The sequence below is a fragment of the Centrocercus urophasianus genome, unplaced genomic scaffold (genome assembly GCF_019232065.1).
Source record: "Centrocercus urophasianus isolate 14NV4802_14NV808 unplaced genomic scaffold, USGS_Curo_1.0 seq_12, whole genome shotgun sequence".
In the NCBI taxonomy this organism is placed as follows: domain Eukaryota; kingdom Metazoa; phylum Chordata; class Aves; order Galliformes; family Phasianidae; genus Centrocercus; species Centrocercus urophasianus.
Genome location: NW_024884364.1, coordinates 13515035 through 13540013, shown reverse-complemented (window position 1 = coordinate 13540013; position 24979 = coordinate 13515035). Strand labels below are relative to the sequence as shown.

The 24979-nt window shown below is 38.1% G+C and overlaps 1 protein-coding gene across 1 annotated transcript in view; it reads right to left on the bottom strand.

Annotated features, from left to right (window-relative positions):
- Positions 1–1942: 1942 nt before the first annotated feature.
- EPHA3 (EPH receptor A3) overlaps positions 1943–24979 on the bottom strand; it is a 205397-nt gene continuing 182360 nt past the window's right edge. Inside the window, exons 13-16 of the mRNA XM_042810528.1 lie at positions 22620–22769; positions 20448–20641; positions 7545–7700; positions 1943–5839 (exon numbers count right to left, since the gene is read on the bottom strand). Coding sequence (XP_042666462.1) covers positions 5734–5839; positions 7545–7700; positions 20448–20641; positions 22620–22769 — 606 coding nt within the window. The 3' untranslated portion in view covers positions 1943–5733. The remainder of the gene's footprint in view (positions 5840–7544; positions 7701–20447; positions 20642–22619; positions 22770–24979) is intronic.

The following is a 24979-nucleotide window of genomic DNA, read 5'->3' as shown; positions in this document are numbered from 1 at the left end:
TAAAAAAAATTGCCAATATGTATTTTACTTTTATTTTAGAATTAGAAATTCTCCAAGTCAGAATGATGCTTTCAAATTTTTAGAATCTGTGATTTACTACAGTGAACTTGAAGAACTAGGTAACTGCTGCCTGTACTCTTGGAGAAGTCATGCTGAACTGCATGAGGGAAGAAGGGATTTCAGCTGACTGCAGAGGAGCAAAGACCATGGTGACATTTAGAAAGGGAAGAGAAGAAGAGCCAGGCAATTAAAGACTAGGTATGCTAACCTCAGTATCCAGAAAGATATCACACAATACATTTCTACGTAGTTGCAGGATTACAAGGTCTTAAGAAACCAACTCAGATTTGTCAAGAATAAACAAATCATGTCAAACCAACCTAATTTATTTCTGTGACAGGATAATCTAAAAACTAGTAGATGTGATTTATCTTGTCTTTAGTAAGACTTCTGGTGCTGTCTCCATGACATTCTTATGAGGTAACTGGGGAAATATGGGCTATTATGAAATCGCTGTAATGTGAATGCATAGTGAGCTGAAAAATCTTACTTACTGAGTACTTATTATTTATCAGAACTTTCCTGGCCATCTGAAAAGTCTAACAAAGAAGCCAAGAAAAGGCTGTTCTTCGTGTTTCGTGCTGTTCACAGTTTGCATTAGTAACCAGTATGATAAGCATGTGCCTAGTTATACAGTATGTGCATGAAATAAGGCTGAGAAAATTATTTCAAAGAGAAATATTTTTACATTATGAGATTAAAATTCATTTAGAATTACACAAAGAATTGGACTGAAGACTAAAAAAGATCTGAGACCACACGTACAAATGGGGAATTGCTGAACAGGCAGTGGTGGCTTGGAAAGGATCTGAGGAATTACAGAGGCTCAGAAAATGAAGGGAAGTGTGGATATTTATATTAACAGGAGCGGTATATGTAAGACAGCAGAAGTAATTGTCTGATTTCACTTGGCACTGCTTAGGCTTTTACTGGTTTAGATAACTACATCTGGACATCATCCTTAAGAAGGAATGCTAAGTGGAAAAAAGTCACTTTGACATTCAAAAAAAAAAAAAAAAAAAAAAAAAGTGTATCTATGTTTATGGAACTGATTATCAGCAATTTACACATCCAGATTTGAGCGGTGACATGGTGGTGGGCTGCAACACATTTTCTTGCTCTGCTCCATTCGGTTGAATGTATCCCACTGTTTCAGAACTGGCTGCAGTCAGAAATACAATTTTACAATAAATGCAACTCTTATGTAAGCATTAATATCCACTGTGCCCTTTGGGATATAATGCAAACACAGTGTACCAGATCATGCTAAAGGGATAGATGCACGTCAACCTAAAACAACTGCTTATGTGAGACCTATTTGAGACGCAAACAGTTTGCACATAGCATAGATGAGACAGAGCTGCATCCCTGACCTTCAAGTCTATCATCAAAATTCCCTCATTTAAAATGACAGTGTATGTACCCACTGCAGCATAGCATGAGGCATACTGGTATTCAGAAGAAAAGATGGCTGCTTAAAGTTAAGTCAAATTTTTGTCCGTATATTTTGGGTAGCTGCTTTTGGTGATTTTCTCTTCTACTGAAGATACCGAGACAAAACTTACACACTCCAGGATAGATATAGTGTTCCTTGTTTTGCCCTGGCAAGCATAGTAATAAACAAAAACATGCAAAATCATGTATGGTACAGAAAGGCCTGTAACTTCAGTCCTCAAGTAGTTTTAACTGGTTTTGGTGAACATTCATACCATTCGTGTTTTTCTGGGAAAATAATTCCTGAGGTGCAAAGCTGAATTGTATGTCGGCATTTTTAAAGACATTGCATTTCAATGAATCATGGAGAAACTTGGTAGGGACACAACAAAACAGGAGCAAAATATTGTCTAACACAGATACTCAGAGGCAAGAAATGATCATGGGGTTAAACTACTGTAAGTGGTGGGCTTTTTATTTTGTTGAAAATTACATCTTATACTGGATTCAACATAGTTATAAGATGAAAAGAGGTCCACTGGCAAGGGAAGAAAAAATGCAGAAGTTTGGAAATAGTTGACACAACTAAAATAAATGACAACTTTTTCAGTATCCCATAGGCAGGCTGTAATAGACAATGTTTTCCTGTATCCATGGAGAAAGTAAAGTCTTTGACTGATGTAAGACAGTTTAGTACAAATGCTTGTCTGTCTTTTTAGAGCCTGCACTACTTGTTTCTTTTAACAGATAATATAGGCAATATCTAGCTTTCACTCCGAACCCATGCTTTAACACTCAGAATTTATCCATATTTAATTACAATTTTATCACACTTTTCTAATCAAATAAATTTACTTTGTCTTCCAAGCAATCACCTCAGTATTCCAGTATGTAAAAAATACTTTCATTATGTTTATTATAAAAATATAAATGTTTCCACTACAAATCATTTTACATTAGTAAGAGGCCATCTACAATTGCACAATATATAAACTAAATGAGTAAGTAATGCTTTGAAATACAAGTTAAAGTAAATACATATTGCCAATCAAATCACATCTATACATTGCTTATTGAACGCTAAGTAACAGCACAAAACTAGATATGTTAACAGAAATAAATAAAATGGAAACTATATTTAAAGATACAAACCCAATAATATGGTACGACATTTTATGAGCTGTTGCATTTTGCTTGATGTCAATAATGAATGCAAGTCCTGTACAGGAAGATGGCCACACAAATTCTAGTATCTCTACTCCACAATGAAGAATTGTACACTGCTATGTATACATATGTACACGGGGATAGGGAGTATAGGATGCTTGCAAAAGAGGCCACTTACAGTACAAATCAACATTTGACAGGGAGAAAATACCTAAGTGTAGTTTAGAACACTATACTCCTCATAGCAAAGAAAAGCAAAACTGAGTTGTTTTTTTTTCTCAAGCATCAGTAAGATTTAATTTCTTACGCTGAGCATGCTCAAACAGTGGGCAAGGAACATGACATGGTACTATGAGAAGATTGAGAGTGGTTGGTGCAAAGTTTTTGCTTGTAACCTAAAATTCTATGAACCAGCTCTGTGTTTTCAGGAGCGTTTCGAGATCTATTCCCCCCACCTCAGCCCACTCGTCCCTAATCTCCAGAATGAAGCTGAAGAAAAACATCAGGAGGAACATGTAAAACGCTGCCCCACAAACACATTGTCTGCAAATGGATTTTGGTGAACTTTAAATTCACCAGCAGTGTCTGACAGAGCAATCTCAAACTGAACAAAAGAAAGATTCTGGATGAACTAAGCAACTAAAAATATAGCTTTTATATTTAGCATGCTGTATTTCACAATAGATTGTAGTACATAAGAAGTGTTTTTGCATCGTAAGTGCTTCCTTTTCATTTTTTCTTCCACTTTTCAATTTTTATTTTGACTTACTTTAAAACTCCTTAATTTTTTCTTTCAGAAGACATTCTTATCCTGTGAGTGCATTTCAGATGCAATCCTTTACAGCATGTTCATTACCCCTAACTCTCCTTCTATTTATTAATGTGTAATAAACACCGTTGCTCTGCATCTGAAATGTCTTGGACCCAATAAAAACAATTTGGAAACTGATTCAGCCACACAAATCCCAAGAACTGATTATTTCCCCTCATATTTATGCGCCCTGTGCTACAAGGAGCTTCAAAAACCAGACCAACACTGCAAAGAAAGGACAACAAACTTGACTGCACAGCAGAAAGTGGCATGCTATGTACCCAACTGCCTCTTACAGTCTTGGACTGCCAATGACTCACTGTTACTCATTAGAATCAGGTTTAAGTTTAAAAACGGCAAGTTGGAAATCCAAGGGGGCATGAAGAAACTGGCCTGTATGCAGCACTAGAAATGCCTCACACAGCGACTTAAACCCCTCATTTTCAGAGGAAAGAGCTGTGTCTGTTCAGGACTAGGATTAACATAATCAGGAGCTTAAGAGCTCACTTATGGGAAGATGCTGAAGATGTAGGAAGACTCAAATCCTCTCCTTTACGTTCCTTTTTCTACTGAAAAATATGAATGGTCTCCTAAAGATAGGCTCCCTTCTGATTTCTTTCAAGGGACCAAGCACTGCTTCTAAAGCAGTACAGCTGGCTTTACCCCAACTCACCTTGCAGAAGGAAGAACCATTCCTAGATGGATGGAGCCTGGTGGTTTTGGTTACACTGGGACATCTACCAAAGCACACCCTTGCGAGTGCTGTGTTTTCTGGACTCTCACATTGCCACACAACTAATCAGTCCTGTCAAGACTGAGGTGGCTGCAGCCATGTGGAGTGGCAAACACAGGTGCCCATGGAACCTGAATCAAAAAGCAAGGCTCCTGAAGAATGACAGCATCTGGACAGAGGTCTTCTAGATCAGAATTAGGCAAAATGACAAGCCAAACTCCCACTGTAGAAGCTTAAATCATCTTCTTCAACTATCCTTGGCTGCCGACATGGTAGTACAACTCCCAGTTACCAGCACTGGGAGCAGAGCCCATGAGATGGAAGACAGTAATGCATAATTCCTCAATAAGCTAAAAAAGCACTCTCAGATCGTGCAGGATACACTCTTACAATTCCTAGGTAATTCTTCCACCTGAACAGCATCTGAAGACAGCAGACCTTTGTGACATGAAATCAGGCCTTTGGAAAGCAAAGGAAATACATATGGTTGGCCAGGCCAGGTACTGATTTGGAGATCAATGGGCATGCAATTCCACCAGAATTCAAGCCCAGATTTAAATATCACTCACTTGCAAAGGAAAGAAATCTCAGCAAGTCCCAATGATTTGCCTAGGGTCGGAGCTACAAAAAAGACATTTCTTTCCTTCTGTACTTTGTATATGACGTTGTGAGTATAAAATAATCAAGTAATTAACCCTCACAGTTTCTCAGGTTAAACCAATGAAGTATTGATAATATTTGGCACTTGTCAATAATGCAGCCAGGTTAAGGTATTTAAGCATAAATATAAACAATAATGGTAAAAAAAAAAAACAAAAAACAAAAAGCAAAAAACAAGAAAGGAAATAAATAAGTCTTTTAAGAATTAAGACTTTTTTTTTTCTATTTAAATGAACACAATTAGGGAAACTAACACAATGGTGAAAATCTTTTGCCAACTAACCCAGTCACTACAAATTTTATGTCTGTTTTCCTTTCTGAAGTTCAAATAGCATGTTACAATGACATTATAGTAAATATGGCCAGACAGATTGCGAGGTATAGTCCTCTATTTTCCTTGCTTTTAAAGAAATAAAATACCTGTTACAGATCTCTTCTGTATAAAAATACTGTAAGTCTTTCTTTCTTCTTGTTTGCTGTATAGATCAAATACACAGCTTTTATGTCCTTGGGTTTTTCATGTTATTCAGTCACTTAATATTCAAATGGCTCTAGGTTTTAGTATCACTGCTTTTTACTCGGAAGGATTTTTTACATTTTTTTTTTTCTTTTGAAATTTACTATCTGCATTAACAGTCAGTTAAGAGCACCCACCCTTCAGGATTAACAGATACAAAACAAGTTCGCTCCTATTTTTAAGGCATTTATACTCAGTATTTGAGTGTCTCAGTGGGTTTGAAATTTCAATCGTTATGTTTCCAAAACTGCTGCAAAGAACTCCTTTAAACTGTGCCATTTATCAGCCATCGCTTTTGCTCTTTGATGCGACTTTTCTTTTTTCTGTCCTCAGCAACATCATTTTGGTACCTTACACAGGAACAGGGCTGTTCTTCGTATGAGTTTCTAGAGTTTTGATACTGCTAACAATCTTCTTTTGAGGCCCCACAACTGTAACACCAATTTTCTTCATGTCACTGGAAAAAAGAGAATATAAACTAGGTGAGTCAGCATCCTGCCTCTCTGCTTCCTAGAGCTGACGTGAGCAGAGACCAATCAACTCGCTCATCTTATACTGATGCACTGGATGAGCCTCCAGGTACAGAAATGCTGTTGAAACACAAATCCTGGTTTGAATAATACTGAGAGCCATTGTTTGAAGACAGCAGGAGGCTGCAAAAAATTGTAAAAACTCATTTAGCCCTGCTGTGTTTGCATACCTGCAAGAATGGACAATGAAGTAGTGTTTGCCAGTGGTGTACACACAGGGGGCTACTTCTGGGCCAGCTGCAATCTTAAGTCCCTCTACCATCCCCCTATCAACATGATTATTCTTCCTGACCAGTGGACATTTTGACTTTATGTGCCAAGCCTTCTGAACAGTTTCTCATCCTCAGAATAAGCACCATGTCTAAGCTTCCTGTGTCTACTGCTGTTATCACTCCTTATTTCTTCAGGCAGCTCATTCTCTTTGTTCATTGTGCAATATAGAAACAGTTTAATGCTTACCAAGGGCTCATTAAACAGTTGTTCACAGGAAACTGGGCATTCCTGGAGGATTTCTGCACTGTCCCCAAAGGGTAATTGTCATAAAAACCCATTATCAGCCTTTTTATAGTTGCAATAATACACTAATTAACGGCATTGATGTGTTTAATTATCAGCCCTGCAGCTGTTGGCTACTTCTTCATAACTGGTCTTGTATCCAGTGAGCCCAATGGGGAGTCAAGATTTTCCTGTACAGTAAGTTCATAACTGTACTTGATCCTTTTCAGGTGCAAAGAGAACACCACCATATTCTTCCTTGTCACACTACATTTTAATGTATGAACTTTCAAGTTTTAAACTTTCAAGCTTATAATGATTAATTGTCAAAATGGAAGGCAGGAGGGAGTTTGCCCTCTAAATAATTATTTATAAAATCATAGAATCATAGAACGGCTGGTTGAAAAGGACCACACTGATCATACAGTTTCAATCCCCCTGCTATGTGCAGAGTCACCAACCACCAGACCAGGCTGCCCAGAACCACATCCAGCCTGGCCTTGAATGCCTCCAGGGATGGGGCATCCACAGCCTCCTTGGGCAACCTGTTCCAGTGCATCACCACCCTCTGTGTGAAGAATTTCCTCCTAATATCTAACCTAAACCTCCCCTCTCTTAGTTTAAAATCATTACCCCTTGTCCTGTCACTAGCAACCCACGCAACCATTATTAGCATACTGGAGAAAAGCAGTTACATAGTACTTGTTCTTTGGCACCTGGGTTGATGGAATATGGGATGTGCAAAAAAGGAAAAGATTGGCACACCTGACAGCTGTGGGGAAACCACAGATAAAGGCAGATTATAAACGAGTACAAAACAACTACTGAAGTGTGACTGAAGGTAACAAATGCTCTTATACCAAACTATGCACAGTGCTGCCATACCTGAAGAAACTGAAATTTCCTCTACATTAGTGAGAAAGAGTTATGAAAAAGGTTTCAGGTTTCCTGCATGTGTATTACAACTACTACAGTAATTTACCTTTTTTTTTCTATTAAACATTATATTACCTCAGCTTAAAAAAAAAAAAAAAAAAAAAAAAAAAAGGAAGCTGAATATTAAAATGCTACCCTTATGCTAAAACATGAACCCCCAGCTCTAACCAGTGATGAAGGGCTGGGATTATTTCAACTTACTCGGTGGAAATCTTGGCTATTGTATCACAGGAACTGTACTCCACACCAGTGAAAATGCCTTTGCACTGTCCTGTTCGAAAACCATTGAGCCAATCACCTGTTGTGCGGAAAGCTGAAATGTCAATGTTACTTTGGTCCAGAAGAAGGTTTGATGGCCTGAAATGAAAAAGAATATGGTGAAAGTTGTGGATCAGACATGAATATGGATTCATTTTGTGTCTAAAGTTATCATTCGCATCACTAGGAGCTCCCAGGCTACATGCAAGTTTTTGCTTATCTGCAGAATTTATCTGCCACTGAGGCCAAATGTATTCACACTGACAGCTTTGACAAACACTATGCAGTCACCTTGCTTAAGAGCTCCAGCTTCTCAAACCCTGATTTTACATCACTGATACATCACAAATTCATAGAGTACAATATTATACTACAGTTTAATGTGTTAAAGTATTAGCAAAGACAAGCCTAATTTAGATTATATTTATGTGATTGACCTAGCCACAAACAATATACTAGTCACTACAACAAGGCACACTCTAAACATCAAGTTCAGCATTTTGGCAGAAGTTACACATATCAAATGTTCATAGTATTGCAGCCCTCCAAAAACTCCTAGGTGGTGCTAAAAAGGTAGAGGCATATAAAATAAGACACTAGTGGCATACAAATGTCATCAAATCTAAAAATCAGATGTAAGTGAATTGCAAGACAAATGCAACCATATGAGACTTGTATTCCGCAGTTTGCAATTTGAGATCGTGCTCATCTTAAAGCTGAAACTTGCATAAGAGTATCATATAAATAATCTGAAAGTGTGAATTGAATCATCTCCTGCCTTTGAATTAAGGTTGGTGCTTATGAAGGATGCTGAACTGAACTGATTTGCTTCCACATTCATTACTTGGAAAACAACTAAAAAATCAGTCTGAAACAAAATCAAATCAAGGAATCAAACACAAAACTCATCTCCATGTTCCCTTGCCCACTTAAGCCATTTTCCGTAAGTATCATGCTACCTAGAAGCTACCGAGATGAAATCATCCTTTTAAAAATAAAATAAAGATGAACATATATGAACATAATTATAATATGTATGAATATGAATTGTATATGAATATATAATTTTTTCAACAAGGAAGAATTAAGGTAGGTGAATCTGAAAGTTGGATATTGCATATGGTGCAAGAGTTGCTCTTAAATTGATTTAGAATTTTTTTTTTTTTTTCTGCCTGGTAAGAGGAATCCTGTTTTCACAGTTTTGAGAATATACTACTTCTTTGAAGGCATCAAGGTTTAAAATCAGCTAGCTTTCTGAACCGCTTGTTGCAGCCCACAGATAAACAAATGCATTTCCAAGCAGAGGATTTGTCCGCTCTGAAAAAGGCCTTCCAGGAAGGCAGCTGGAGTGACACACCCAGCTCTTGTACTCAGCAATCAATCAGTCTTCACTGACCTGCTCTCTTCCTGGTCATGTAGGAAGCTCCTGAAACACAATTTCTACAAGATACCTCACTAACTCCAATTGCCTTTCTCTCCCAGTGCTAATTAGGGCAATAGTGGCTTACTCAACTAGCCAGACGTTATTAATCAACTGTATTTCTACAATTTTTCCTCCAGTTAAAAGTATATGCCCATACCATGCATCTTTTTAGCATGCATATCATTTTAAGATAAGTACCTTATGGGTGTCTGCCTCAGGCCTAAACCTAAGCATGTGTTTGGCTGTGATTTCAGGATGGTGATATTCAGGGGCATAGGAGGCTTACTCAGAGGTCATCTAAAGCAGTTCTCTTTGCAACTTTACAGCCTATTGGTTCCCTAGTTGTTATTGTTGTTTTTGTTTGTATGTTTGTTTGTTTTCCTAGAGATTTCAATGAACATCATCTGAAATATAATTTGACAACAACAGCTAAATCCATCTGAAATTACTTCTGTCACTGGAAAAATGAGAGGTGATTAGGCTAACATGATCAGTTGAAGATTGTAATGGCACAGTGTAATGTGTAGGTTACAGTTACTGTTACTAGAGAACTGATCTGGACTTCAAAATACCCTCTTCACTCACCACCCAAGCCATCTTTCAGCACTGGAAGAAAGGCAGAGTTTGTAAAGGGCCCCAGAGAGAACCAAATGTTTGAACACCAATAAATTTAAACTCCCTTACAAAGCCTAGATAATCCAAACAGAACTTTTCAATCCTAAACCATGTTCTTACTAAGTTCCACCAAGATCAGTAGCTGTGGAATAACCTACTTGTGCAGTCGATCTGCCGTGCATTTGGATCAAGAAATACCACATCAGTAACACCTAGACTTTTACCTTTCACCTTGGATGAATCATGGAACTGTAGAAACACCAAAGTTTGAAAAGACCTCCAAGATCATCCAGCTCAACCACCCACCTGTCACCAATATTTCCTACTAAACCATGTCTCTCAGTACAACATCTAACATTTCTTGAACATCTCCAGGGACAGTGACTCCACCACCTCCTGGGACAGCCCATTCTAGTGCCTGACTCGTCTCTCAGACAAGAAAAAAACAGTGCAGCTTTGCAATACAGCAGTTATTGAAATTGGATACATATAAAACAGCACCTTTATTCTTGACATTACGCCAATCCTTATCAATCAGCTGAATTCTTTCAAGACCAGGAAATGATTTTAATGTTTTCTTCCATTCTGGGATGAGAGGACACACTTGAAGAGCTTATCAGGAGCTTGAAAATCTTAACTTGCAAATCACAACTTGTCATACACTTCTGCAGATTGAGCACCAGTATTCAGCAGGTCTCAGGGCAGGGATGCAGCTGCTCAAGCACTATTGTTCGCTTTCTTTTGTCTGGATCCCAGTCAGGACATGCTCTGCTGCCTCTGCAAGGGACTCTGGAGGTGCCACTGACTTCAGATGCAGACCTCATTCCCACTGGGAAGAGACATGGTGACAGAAGACACCAGAAGCCTACTCTGGTTGAAACAGACTGCAGCTTAAGGCCCAGGTGGGAAAATCAAGCCCAAGATGTTTTTATCCAGTAGCTGTACAGCCTGAATCTCCTCAACTACTGTTTGTCTCACAAAGAGCCAATATTTTTTATTTATAGTTTTCTGGGTACAGTGTCTGGTATCCCAAGACATTTATTAAGAGTATTTATGAAGTGTACCTAATGATGAAACACGGAGATTTTTTTCCAGCCTAGTACATCTTTTCAACTTCAATCTATTAAAACAAGGACTGACTCAAGAATCACTAATGAAAAAAAAAAAAAAAAAGAAAAAAAGAAAAAAAGCATAAACAAGCTGAGATAGAACAGTTCTCCAGGATTAGGAATTAGAGTGGCCTGAAGAGCTTTTATGTTTATTACTTGGATCAAAGTATCATCAGGACAAAAAATATGACCTAATTTTAATGTAAGTGACCTCAGAATAACCAGCACTGTAAAGTATCATTTTTCTCCTTGTAGGATTCCAAACCAAAATTAGTTACTTTCCTCCTCAGAGAGGACATCTGGATAGTTTATCAATGAACTGGAATTTGTCTCACAGCAAAGAGCCTGTGATGTCTCCTCGCATGCACCAAGGGAAAGCTGGGCTTTCAGAGCATCTGCATGCATTGACGTTTTTTTCCCCCCTGACCCAGCCCCTAGACAGAAGGTCTGAACATGAAATTTATGGCCTGGGTGATGTGCGCCATGAGCTCACACTTTACCAGACAAATTAGATGGGTTGCAATCCGTGCAGCTGTAAACGACGTCCTGCAGGGTTCCACCTGATCTTTTACAGCTTTTCATAAATCAGTACCTACTAGCTTCAGAAGAGAGTCATTAAAAAGAAATCATGGAAATTACATGTTTGCTCAGGGGAAGTGAAATAGAACATTTCCCTCTGTCTTGTTTTTTAATTCCTCCCTCTTTGAAAAAAAATAAAAAGAAAAATATCTTTTTATTTTGTTTCTTTGACCAACCATGATACCCCATTGCATTATCTTTCAACAGAACAGAACAGGAAGACTTTTATCCTGTCCGTCTTGACTGCGTGCCTGTCTATAGAGCTGTATTTACTGACGTGTGGTACCCCTGACAAAAGTCAGTCAGACGTAGGTTAGAGAGACAAATTTAACAGTGAGATGCCAGTTACAAAATGCTCTGCTGCTGAAAGCATTCTCTGGATATGCCCATTATGTAAACAGCTGGAATTAACCTCTGAGTCATCCACAGCAGCAAGGAGAGCTACAGTTTGTTATCATTAGCACAGGTTTTTGTCACAACATGAGGAAATGTTTGTTGCATCATGTAACAGTGACAAAGACTGCAGAAAACCACATTAGAAACTCTCCTGATCCAGCACGATCGCCTTGTCTCTGCTCGGCTGTTGTCTGGTGAGAAAAGGATGATTGAAAACTTTAGGAACCAAGATAAATAAAAATCAAATGACCAATGACTTCTTCTGCACAAAGGGTGGCACTCTGCAAATGCAAAGTGGAGATCTGCACACAGGATCTTAGACTTTCTCTTGCAGTAGCCTATCTCTTCCTCCAAACACCATAACCAACCTATAGTTTTTAAATCTGGACTTCCTCTTCCACAGTCAGATTCATTTAAAGTGGGAACTATGTAGAAAACAAAGTAATTTCCGGTGGCAAGCTTTAGTTAATTATAAACTGGTTTTGTAAAGTGAAATTGCTCCCTGGGAGGAAATCAGGCCTGGTTTAAACACAAATGCCATGTGTTTTATAATTATGGTAAGCTGAAATGCAGAATTCTGGTCTAACAAGGACATTTCAATATTTCAGCAACAGCAGCAAAAAAAAAAAAAAAAAAAAAGAAAAAAAAGAACAACTAGCACACAGAGCAGACTGTAGTTTTATCTTCTACAAGAAACAGAATTGTAAGTACGCTAGTGTGACAACAGGAGATTAGAAAATAAATGACATACCAAGGAGAAGTAGAGACCTTGTATTTACTTGGTTGTCCCTGGACCTTAAAGGTAAGAATCCTTGGAGTTCAGCCCTGCCACTTCATGCACATTTTTAAAGCACTCTTAGCAAAAATTGCAACTTAGACACGAAAATAATTTGCTTTACCCAGGGGGCTTCACATCACATTTGCACAGTCTGACAGTAAGCAGGTTGTGACTCTTCTTTGAAGTCAAAGGAGAGATGGAAGAATAAAGAGGAGTAAAACAAATAATCATCGGGGAAAAGAATGCTGATCAGTTATCCTGCTGGCTTGTAGCAGAATGATGCATCTCTCTACATGTCACACAGGAATTATTTTCTAGCTCCATATTGTCCACTGGCAAAAAAGCTGCCATAGCTTCCTCTAGGATAAGCAGGACATAAAATTTCAGCTTCCCCAGATGTCAGCCCTCCAATCTCTCATGGTCTTTTGTCTGCCCCTCAGAAAAATGGTTTTAAGGAGTTTCCATTTTTCAGCATCTGGTGAGGGTAATAAATCTGAAGCCTGTATGTATCAGTACTCCCCATTTCACCTTCTCCTCACCAAAATCAGTGAAGACAGTGAAGGCAAAAACACCAGCGTATTACTGAGATATCTTTCTCATAATATCGCCTAAGCTGTGCTTTTAAGCAGGAGAAGTAACATCCCATGGCCATTTCCTGGTATTCATACAGGACCCTTGACAACAACCAGTCATTATTGTTTGGATAGTCTATGGGCTCTTTAGTAGATGGAGAGAAAAATGCCTTAGAGAGCTTTTAAAATGCTTTTCTGGCTCTTTGTATCTACCATTTGCTTTATATGACTTGCCCTTGTATCTCCCATTTGGCTGCAGTGTGAATTTTGACAGACATCCTCTACAGCACTCATCGGGTCAGGCTGTGGCTTTGTGCGGTTCCTTTCTCCAGCACTTCCAGTGCAGTACTGCCATTAACACTAACAAGAGCTTCACGCTGTATCAAGCTGAGAACCACAGAGAAAATCCCACAGAAGCACAAATGACAGCAAATACTCAAAATACAGCCCCACACTAATCCATCCACATTTAAATTCTAACTACATAACTCAGTCTACTGCGAACTCATGTCTGAGTTTCATCAGTATTGTTGATAGAAGTGTGAAAGTGCAAATAGATGTCTTTCTGTATATGTTAACAGCGAGCCCTCACAATTTTTAATTCTGAAGGAACAGTGGTTCATTTATATCTACCTCAGGCATGATATTAATGACTACCGGAAAAAAAAGTCAGGTGAAAATAGTTTCTCTTTCTCTAGCATGCTAATTCACTGAAGTTCCTGAAAGTGTCTTCATTTTAATGCCTGAATTCCACACACAACCCGAATTGTGATTAGACATCAGCAAGAACTGTTTACCAGAATCTGTTGCATTTCTGTGTGATCTGTGAAGTTTCCCACATCCATAAAGTCTGTGTTTGCTGTTTAACAGTCACTTGAAAGAGAGCTAGCACACTGGGGTTACACTGTTTGGATTCTTTTAGAGCAGACAGCCTCATTTTTAGGTCACAGCTTATATTGCTGCTGTCTTTCGAGTGGAGCTAAAAATTCATGTGTGGGCTGAATGCTGTTATACAGCATTTGGCCAGACCCCTGTTGATTACACCTGGGCAAGCACAGAGGCTAAACCCTCTCTGAAATGGTCCAAGCAAAACCCACAGCTCCTTCCTTCAGCCTGAACATTCCTAAAGGGAAGAAGCAAGCTGCCATTACTGCAGCAGGTCAGAGATACATTTCAAGCATTGAAACCATCTGAACAGAATGGCAGAAAAGGGAACTTTTAAACAAAAAGTTCAGCCAATGCAAATTGACTAAATTTTTGTTTTGACCTGCTTGCCGTTCCAACGGAGTTCAATTTTTGCAAAGAACCTGTCAAGCTAGTAGAGACTTTCCACAGAATCATCAGATTTCAAGTGGAACTGAGCTTTGTGAAAAATAAACTTGAAATTTTTAACTGCAAATAATGGCTCCGGTTGACTGAGAGCAAACATTACACTTTGTCTCAGCAAGAACTCAACGAGGGCCAACAAAGACGATCTTGCAATCAACTACTCACAAATAACAAGTAGGCCAAAAACTGCCCAAGGAAATTACTCCAGTTAATAACTCAAGCAAGACCTCAAATTCAAGAAAATCAGGGTAAGGCCGTAAACAACTTGTTAACACACGAAAGTATAGATGAGGAATCATTCGTGCACATTTTCCAACAATTTTGGGTTTTCATCAGGATGACCAGCTGTCCCTGACCCCTTACGTTTACTGGACTATATTAAAAGAATTTCAACTATGCTTTTTCTGAAAATAGCAAGCTTTCTTGTATTTTTCTTTTTAGCCTGAGATACAACAGTAATAGCAGAACTCATATTTTAAATACAGAACTCCTAATGTGTACCATACATGAAAGCAAACCTGCCTACTAGGCTGAAGTGCAAACAGAAATAGTGCATTTATTGTTGGTTGCTTATTATTATTATTCTTTTTCTAAGCAGTTACAGAGCATTTATGGAATACTGAAAAATATAAACTTTGTGTATAGATGAAAACTTCCCCTCATCACAGAATTGAAACCTGGAAATTAAAGTAGGATGTGAAGTCTGTATAATAGTATAGAATATGTAGTAGTATGCTTCTGTGCCCCCGAGCAATGGCTAGTTTCTTCCTGTTCTCAATCAAGGCAACGCAGTTCTACGGCCAAGGCCCTACATGTATTATAATGTACACATTTCCAGAGCCTCCAATTATATTTTAAAGGCTTTCAAATACAAAGAATAATTTCTAGTTGTGTATTATTATTTTAAAGCAAGAATAACCAACCTTTATGAAGTACCTCTGGATTGAGTTCTGTATTGTGGAAATTTCAAGTTCTACCTATGAAAAAGTTGCACAGTAACACAGATAATGGTCTTCAGTTTGAAATTATAATAAATATAATGTAAACATCTTTTTTATTTTGAGAGTGGTGTGATTTCTTTAAAAGTCTGCTTTCTTATCCGTATTTTAGACTCAGCTTTCCACATTATATGTCTATTTTGATATTCTTTAATAAGCTGCAAATTAAAGGCAGACTTTATTTAATATGTAACATTTAATATGGTATCTGGAGCATACTAATGGATTAATGCATTTGGATTTACAAAATAAAACTTTGCTTCAGAAGACTCCATGCGCAAGAACAAAGATTCAGACTTTGAATCCTTTGAAAGTCTCTGAAACCCAGAGACTGACAGGAAGTTAGTGAGGTTGGCTGATGCCACAAGCAGTGCTTGGGAGGCAGAGAGAGGAGTCTGCAAAGTTCGAGTCAGCTTTACATCCTGTCTCTGCTGATGAAATTAGATAGCTTTACTGAAGCTTGATGGCTCTGCTGAACTATCTTTGTCCTTTTCATTTAAGTAACACCTTTTTCTTCAAAGATCTGGGGCAAATTTGCTGATTAATCCTCTGGTGCAGAAGGTACTTTAAATTTTCTGATAGATAGGAATAGGACCTGAAATAGATGATGTTTTGACATTTTTCAGAATGAAGTGAGGACCAATTGCTTCTGCAAGCCATCTGATAGCAGCATTTCCAAATTGGAAAACAGTTTCATGAATATATTTCAAATCATACTGCTGGCATTTCAGTGGACAAAATTCACCAGATTCTAAGTAGTAAGAAATGATAATTACTTTCTGTAGTAAATGTTTGAGCTAGATATGAACTCCTCCAAATGCACAAAGCTAAATAAGTCACAAAGCTAAATAAGTCACATGTTTTTAGTGAAAATCTCATGAAAACAACAACAAAAAAATATCAGCTGCTAAACTGGCAGCAGCATTTCACAAAATAATTATACTTTTTAGAAGACCATCAATTCTCCATTTTCTGCACTTAATATGATGCAAACCCTTGCCATTCTTGCTCTTAAATACAGCTATTATAACACTAAAACACACATAAAATGTCTACAGAGTGCTTAGTAAATATCCTGATTTCTCAGGGCTTTTCCTCCCAGTGTTTGTAAAATTATTTATTTCCTCCTGTCCTAAATATACAGAAGCAAATTAATTATATGTTTCCATGGATTCCTTCCCAGTTTTAAAAGAAAGCACAGATCTGATAGAAATTCAGAATTTCTGAAAATCATTTTCAATTTTTTTTTCCCAAATGATTTCTTGGCAGGGCCATGTACTAACTTGGTTATTCCTCTTTTATCAGGCTCCTAAAGACTAAGTGACTTCAGCTGTACCTGCATCACAGATGTGAGGGTACTCAGCACCACGTTCACTGTTGCAGCTAGAGGAAGACTGCCACAGTACATGGGCTGTCTTAACCCTGTATCACAACACTTACGCCTAAATGTCACACAGTCTTTCAACAACATAATTCATTTTGGGCACAGAAATTCTTTAAATATATTTCTAATTAAACATCATGTTTTAAATATCTTTTTCAAATGGTTGTGGTGAGGTTCACATACAGTTACACTGCAACCCTTCAGCCATTATAAATATGTAAATATAGGAGAAGTGTTCTTTCTGAAACAAACCAGATAAAATAAGTGAAAAAAATTGAAACAGATAAAGACACCAAAAAGCAGCATATACAAAATATTTTCAGTTGTGTGACTCTTGGGTTATGTTTTTTTCTACACAAATAAATAAAAATGCAATCCCTTATAGATGATAGCTTTATAACTGGTTAGCAGGTGAGTGAAGTGACTCTGTCTCTTTATTCAAGTTGGAAAACTTTCCATCTGCTTTGTATCTGCATGAAATGTTCACAAATGTGAAGTAATACACAGTGGACTGAAAAAATAATAAGCTCAAGAAAAAAAATAATAAAACTGATCAAAACTGGAGGAACTATGAACTCACTTCCACCCTAAAGGTATCCAAACAACCTAAAGACTCTGTTATAAAAATGAACATAATGCTTAGAAAACAAGAAAAAACAGCAAGACATAAATCAAATACAAATATCATGCGGTTATGCCTTAGGAAACTGCATGACTTGTGCAACTCTGTGTGCACCACATTCTGCTTCTATGGCTCTTTACAGAGCTGGATAATTCAAGGCAGGCTGAGGGACACAAAACACCGATGTGTCCAGTGCAGGCCTTGTTTAAAAGAACTCAAGGTGGCCACCTAATTAAAAGGACAAGAAAGCAATCAACTATAGTCTGTACTTTCCAAGGAATAGGAAAGGAATTCTCGAGTGAATTAGAGATAAAACATGACGTGAGGAAAGGTATCATGAAACAGTTGCTACAGTGAGACTACAAAAAGCTTTTGTTGAAGCGAGGTTCACAAGCACGTAGCAAGGTCTGCAAAGAGACGATCAATAAGGATAAAAACTTCCCCCAAGGTACCAAAAAATTATTAGATGCCATGGAGTGGCCAGAAGGGATAGAAAACTGAAAGGGAATACAGAAGTGAAGGTTTTGACTCCTCTCCTGTATTCTTATGAGATATTACTATAAAATGTGCTGGGGATACGGAATCAGACACAGAGCTGAGCACATCCTTCAGGTGCAGTCAGTTAAAAGCAGCATACTAGAGGGCAGGGATATCCTGTGCACCTCCAGAAATGTGTTTTCAAATAGGATACAACATCACTGTAACTGCTTTAAGCACCAACTTGAAAATATGCAAGAAGAGACTGGCTTTGCATCTGCAGCAGACATCATCAGGTTAAACAATTTTCCTGACCAAATACATTTTGAACACTTAAGAACATATGTTACGCATAAAGCTCTACCATTCTACCAGTAGCAGCATAGACATGGGTAGAAGAGGGACCTCCATAATTTAGATTAATTGCTTACTGCGGATGTGGAGAGAGGTGCAGTAGGAGTACTACAGACTCAAATAACTATTGAGAGCAGCCATTAGCACTGATGTAATCCCCTGGGAACTAGTTCACCCTGTGTGTCCCCTGCAGCCAGGCCTGTTCCTGCCCAGTTGCTGGCAGTGACATGAGATTGGCACGGATCATAGGCTGCAGACTTAGATGGAAAGATTATGGGTCACATATACCCTGAATGGCACCATGCCGCTTCCCAGAGGCTAGGAGCTTGGGCTGGCCCAGGGCCTGAAGCAGGGTCCCACTACAGCGTCTGTCACCAGGCAGTGAGGTGCTGCAGAGGAGGAGAGGGGCTCAGCTGCTTGGAAAAGCAAGAATGCAGTGCTCCACTGCAGTACTCTGAATGTGGGCTTCAGTAGAGGATATCAGCTTCTACTTGCTCTGAAGTGGAAGCTGGAAATGACAGCTAACAATGTTTTCCACTCTGCTGTGGTTCATCTGCCTCAGTGGGAGGACAATAAACAGAGAACAGGTATCACTTTCTACAATCAAAACCCCAAACCAAAATATGATAGTTATGATTCCCTATTTGAAGTCTATTTTATACAGATACACTAAAGTGGTCTCTTCTAACCTAGCAGACCACTTTAGTGTATTTGTATAAAACAGATGCTTGCATCAACCATTTACCAAATGAGGTTGCAGGATGATTAGAATAAATCTGCTTCATGGAGAAGATAATGCTTTAAAAAGCTTGCTTTTTTTTTTTTTTTTTCCCTAACCAGTCACCCAGCAGGTAATAGAAATAACCACTCTGGTAAGCGTGCTGATTTAATGTACGTTAGATGCTCACCAATTAAATCATGAAATGTAGTTACTGTGCAAGAAGACTTCTCTCAAGTATTTCTAACAGCAAAGCCCGCTAGCAAGTTTTCTTCTTCCTCCCACCTCTGCTTTCTTGCTGATGCCTTGGGAGTGGCAGCAGACAGTGGCCAGGACAGCCACATGAGCAACATGAGCAACACCACATACACAAAAAAGAAAGTGAGGTCCATGCAGCTTGCCTAGTGGCCCACAGCACTAGTGCAGCCCTCCTAGCTGCACTGCCTTATCTGTTTCTTTCTGTGCTTTCCTGCTAGACTGCAGCAGGGAGAAGGGGGCTGTGCCAGAAGCAAAGGTCTGGGAGGAGTGACTTGCCATCTTCATTTGCAAAGCTCACCTCATGGCAGAATGTGTACTCCTGCCCTGAAACAGTTCTTGGAGACCTGGGTGTGAAGAATCAGCATGGATTACCCCCTGAAAGTCTGCTTTGTGGATGGAGAATTCTTCATAAGCATTTGTGCTAAAAATAATTTCACATTTCTTCAGATCACTAAAGCAAAAGTATGATGTTCTGCGCATTATATAAACCAATTCACTTAAAGTCTACTAAACCAAAGATTTTATTTCACCACATCCATCTTAGGTGTCAACACACTCTTCACTTTCAATAATTCTTATTTCATCATAGAGATGTTCCAGAATGTGTTCAATAACCTGTATTATAAATGAAAGTTTTTAATGCAGTTAGGTAACACTGCATGGGTTGGAAATAATTCCTAGGTAAGGCATATATCAAACAGCAAATGTAAGTGCATCTTTAAGACTGTGAGTCCTGCTGAAAGCAAAAAGGTTATTGATATGATTAAAGTAACTTGTCAGCACAGAGTACACTGTAAGAGTGTATGCTATGTGCTTGGGTCCAATTCTGAAAGATACTTAGGAACATGGCTAGCTGTGACCTATGAAACACTAACCATTTAAAGCAACATCCAAGGTTTAATGAGAAAAAAAGCAATATTACACAATGACCAAATCTTTCATCTCTGTCTCTCTCACAAATCTCTGCTCAGTCCTACTGTGGGTTTCATAACCATACTATACTAGCTTTGCAAAATTTGAATAATAGTGCATCGTTAACAAAAATTGCAGCAATGATAATGTTAAATAGTTCTCCCAAATGAACAGACAGAAAGCTCTCTGTCCTCTTTAAGACTGCAAATATTTGTGGTTAGAAAATGAAGATGTAGGTAAAGAAATGAAACAAATTCTAATTATGGACGAAAAAGAAATCAAAGACATTTAGTCACATGCAATGTAGGATCTAATATGTCACCTTGCTGCTGCATTGGTGATTATTTTCAGACTGCTGGGATTACGGATCAGCTTATCCAGGATGCTGACAATCTGCTCAAACTTGGGTCTGTTGTTTCTGTCTTTCTGCCAGCAGTCCAGCATCAGCTGATACAAGGCAGCTGGGCAGTCCATAGGAGGTGGCAAGCGATACCCTTCATCAACAGCCTTAATTACCTGCACAAGGATAAAAGTTTTTGAGAACTTGAAGGCACTTGCATCAATTTGTTTTTATCACTTATGTGAACCACATTAACATGGACATTCAATGTTTAAACAATTGTGTTTATTCACTAATTGTCTTGCAGTGCAATGCTCTTGGTTTATCTGCAAAGTAAACCAGGCAGTAAATTAGGCATGCAGAAAGGGCTGTGGGAGAGTTAAGATACAGTATATGACTTTGAGGAAGGTGAGAGTCTAAAAAGGATCTCCACAACTCACATTTGATTGAACTAGAACCATAAATAAAAGCTATATATTTAGCAAGCTGCCTACTTAAATATGCTAAAATGCAAAAGGTCTTGAATGTCACTTGTCTGACCATCCTTACAAACAGGTGTGTCCCATACTCTCCAGTGGATGCTGCATATGGCAGAAGACCAACCAACCTTGTCACAGGAGACTGCACTGGTAGGTAGAAGGTCATGTTGAGAAATGAGTCTGTAACTGATCTCATAGAGCCAGAAAATACTTTAAAAACTTTCCACAAGGTAACTCAATGCTTCTTCTATGAATCTTTTATCAGTTGTTTAAATTCAAGCTCTTTTATAAGTTATTTAGATTCAAGGCCAATGAAATCAAAACCACCACATGACAGAATAAAATTTAGCCCAATATTAACACTTTCTAATATAAACTTTTCACAATGTATGATGCCTATTGATCAGTCCTACTATATATAAGTCAAAAAACCAACACATTGTAAGTAGAAAACAGTAAAGGAATATTTTGTTATCCTCTCAGTTGTTTTTTTTTCTTTCTTTTTACCGAATCAGTTAGTAAAAAAACATGAAAAATCTGAGTTAGAGCAGGGATAATAAAAAAGTCCATAATTAAAGCAGCCAATATAAAGATATAGGTTAATATTTCTGTTTCTCATTTTACTGTGAACAGTTATTACAGAAAGGCATCCCACTAGTATATCAGCCTATGTAACACAATTAATTAAACTTCACCAACAATTGAAGTCTTCATGACTAATTAAAAGATATACATAGCTTGCTGCAGACTTGTATTCCACTAATTTGAAAGGAAAACTTTTGTTCTGGTTTTTCTTTTTTTGTCTTATTTAGTATGAAGTAGCATTAGCAAAGTATGTCTCCAGCTATGTTACTGACATTCTTGAGTCTAGCACTAAAAATATAATCCTTTGGGAAAATCTATGTGCATTAGTGATTGTATATCAGAAGATTTGGTTCATATCTCCCATGGAATAAAACTAGGATTTTTATGGCAAAAACAATAAAGAATCACACACACACACACACACACACACAAAATATATCAACAATCTTGCTTGGGAAATACTATTCTTCTTCTTAAGAAATACTGGGAGAGATGCATTAATCATTTGGATTACAGACTTGGATAGTTTACTGGTGCTGCAAAGAAGACTGCATTTGAAGTCTTCTAATAAAATCACTCTACTACTCTACTTTATCCTTTAATTACTTCCAGAAATATTTTGGTTTCACTACACTTTTAGTAGAAATACTGTATTTCTATTTTTCACAAGCTTCAAGAGCAACTTGTTCTGCATATTTGACATTTACTGAAAGCTTCTATGCAGTATTATAGAAGTGGAACCAAAGAGCATCAACAGAAATTCAGGAGAGTTTTCTAATAATAAGTCAAGGAATATAAAAGACAGTGATACCACTGTAGTGAAACTGTTTGATCATCCTAAAGAAAATCAACAGAGTGATAAGATTCTCTAGTATGCTCCTTCAGAAGTCCAAAATACCCAACTAAAAATATATAAGCCTTTTGTTAAGCTCATCAGAACTTATTCCTGAGAGATGGAGAAATTTTCACTTCTACATCTTCTTCAATGTCAACGTCAAAAACTCAGAGCCACCTGGTTTCATTATGCTTCACTTACTTTCGCATTCTGATCCTCTGTTTGAGAACAGAACTCAGATAACAGCATACTTACATCCTGGTTGGACATCTCCCAGTACGGCCTCTCTCCATAAGACATCACCTCCCAGAGCACAATCCCATAACTCCACGCATCACTGGCTGATGTGAACTTCCGGTATGCTATGGCTTCTGGTGATGTCCATCGGATGGGAATCTTGCCCCCCTAACAGTAGAAGTAAACAACAACAAGAAAAATGGCTCTACCGCAATGAATAGAATTTCATTTTATTTTATTTTTTATGATTGATTGCTTTAAAGTAATCTCTAAGATTAACATTTTATCTGTGCAAAATGATCTGGATTTGGCTTCCAATGTGACATTTCAAGTGAACTCCCTTTTAGCATGAAACCTGCAGAAAAGACCCCATGTTTTCTAGGACAGTTAAGAAAATCAAGGGGCCCCAAATTTGCTGTGTTTCACTAACCCAAGCCTCCACCTGCAGAAGGTACTACACACAGATTGCCCTCACCAAGCCAGAAGACAGACACAGATAAAGATTTGGATGGGGTTGTTTGTGCAGAAAGGAGAGAGCAAAAATATCTGGGGAAGTGGTTTTAAACATTCTTTTACAGTCACAAGAGAAGCAAGCCATCTTTAAATGATTTAAACATGAAAAGAATGAAAGCTGTTGTTATAATTAATATCGTAATTCTGGGAACCACTCTCTCTGATTACGGTCACCATTTGGTGCCATAGGTCGGATTAGTAAAATTCACACAAGAAGCCTCAGGGTGAGTTTCTGCAATATGAAAATTAGAGAGAAGAGTCAGTTTCTAATAGTGCCAGCTATGTCAGAGGACTTTCAGACTCTGATTCGTGGATCACATGTGAGAAAAGAAACTCTACATGACAGCAGTGCAAAATTTCCTATTTAAGGTAGGTCTGGACTGAATACAATATTTGACTACAACAAACTGACAGTTCCAAACTGTTTCCAGTTCCAGGGATATTTTCTTAATATTTCACCCTAGACTGTAACCATTTAACACACGTCTGAAACCCCCATTACACTGCAGTCTGCTCATATACCTAGCTTCACAATCACCTGTGTGGGAAGGGGGTGCTATTATTCCCACTGAATAACCAGCAAGAATTAAAGCATAAAAATAATATCTGTGTACCTGCACTCAAGGCAGACATAAACTCATCAGCTTTCGTTTAACCAGCTTACTTAGCAGTAGAAATGTGGACATTAAGTGTTCATTAGAAACCTAAAAACAGCTCATTTGGGCACCTAAGTGTCTGCGATTTCTGCACAAATTAGCTTAAATGTAGTCAACAGAGGTCAACAGTTTACTCAGCCTGCAATTCAGAACTATAAAATGTCACCAAATATTTCTTAGAAGCTTGGTAAAGGTCGGAGATGGGATCTAATCTGGCATAGAGATCTGTATGGATCTCATCCTATTCAAAAGACTCCTTATCTTTACCTTAGCCAAAAAGCAAACCTTAATTTCATACATAACCCTTACAATTAGGTAAAGACTGAATTTCCACATTACTGGTGGACCAGCAAATAGGACACAGTAATTACATACGGGCATTTCAAACCACTCTTTCATTACAGAAGCCAGATTGCAGATCCTGATGTCTCTCTGTTTCAGACCTCAAAATCTATAATAAAATGTGCTTTAGTCAAGAAAAGTACATTCTATTTTCTATTCGTTATATGTTATTTGTAATTCCCAGTGCTGCTGCACTGAGAGTGTAAAAATGATTTTGTTTTCCTCATACTCTATTGAGAAACAACACTACGTGCATTTTACAAAGGTCCTGAATCCCTCAGTGAGCCCAAAGCACAGCTAAGAAATGAGTAAAGCTCTCTCATATTATGGTACTTAAACAACAAATTCATTTGCCCTTTATGATTCAGAGGTGATAAAGATCTCTATTCAACTTTTTCAGCCTTTTTTCTTTATGTACTAGTAGATGACTTTGTTTTCCTCTGTTCCCACATCTTACCCTATAAGGAACGCGAGTACTATGGAGAAAATCAACCTGATCTAGTGGGCAAGCCTGCCCGCAGCCAAGAGGCTTGGAAGTAGATGATCATTAAGATCCCTTCCAACCAAAGCCATCCTATGATTCTATGATCCTAATTTTAAAGGAATAAAACTTCACCATCACAAATAGAAACAGTTTCCCAAGCCACTCATCCCACTGGCTTAGAAATCATCTGCAAATCTCAGCAGACTCAGAGCACAGCAGAAAGGCTGCACAAGCAGTAGGTCATACAGGAAAATATCAACACTGGTGCTTGGTTGGAAAGGAACAGTGATGCTCTTTTACTTACGTTGGCATAATGGTTGGTTATGCAAAACATCAAAGTGTCACTTTGGAGTACTCAGAATTCTACTCTCTCAACATTTGAA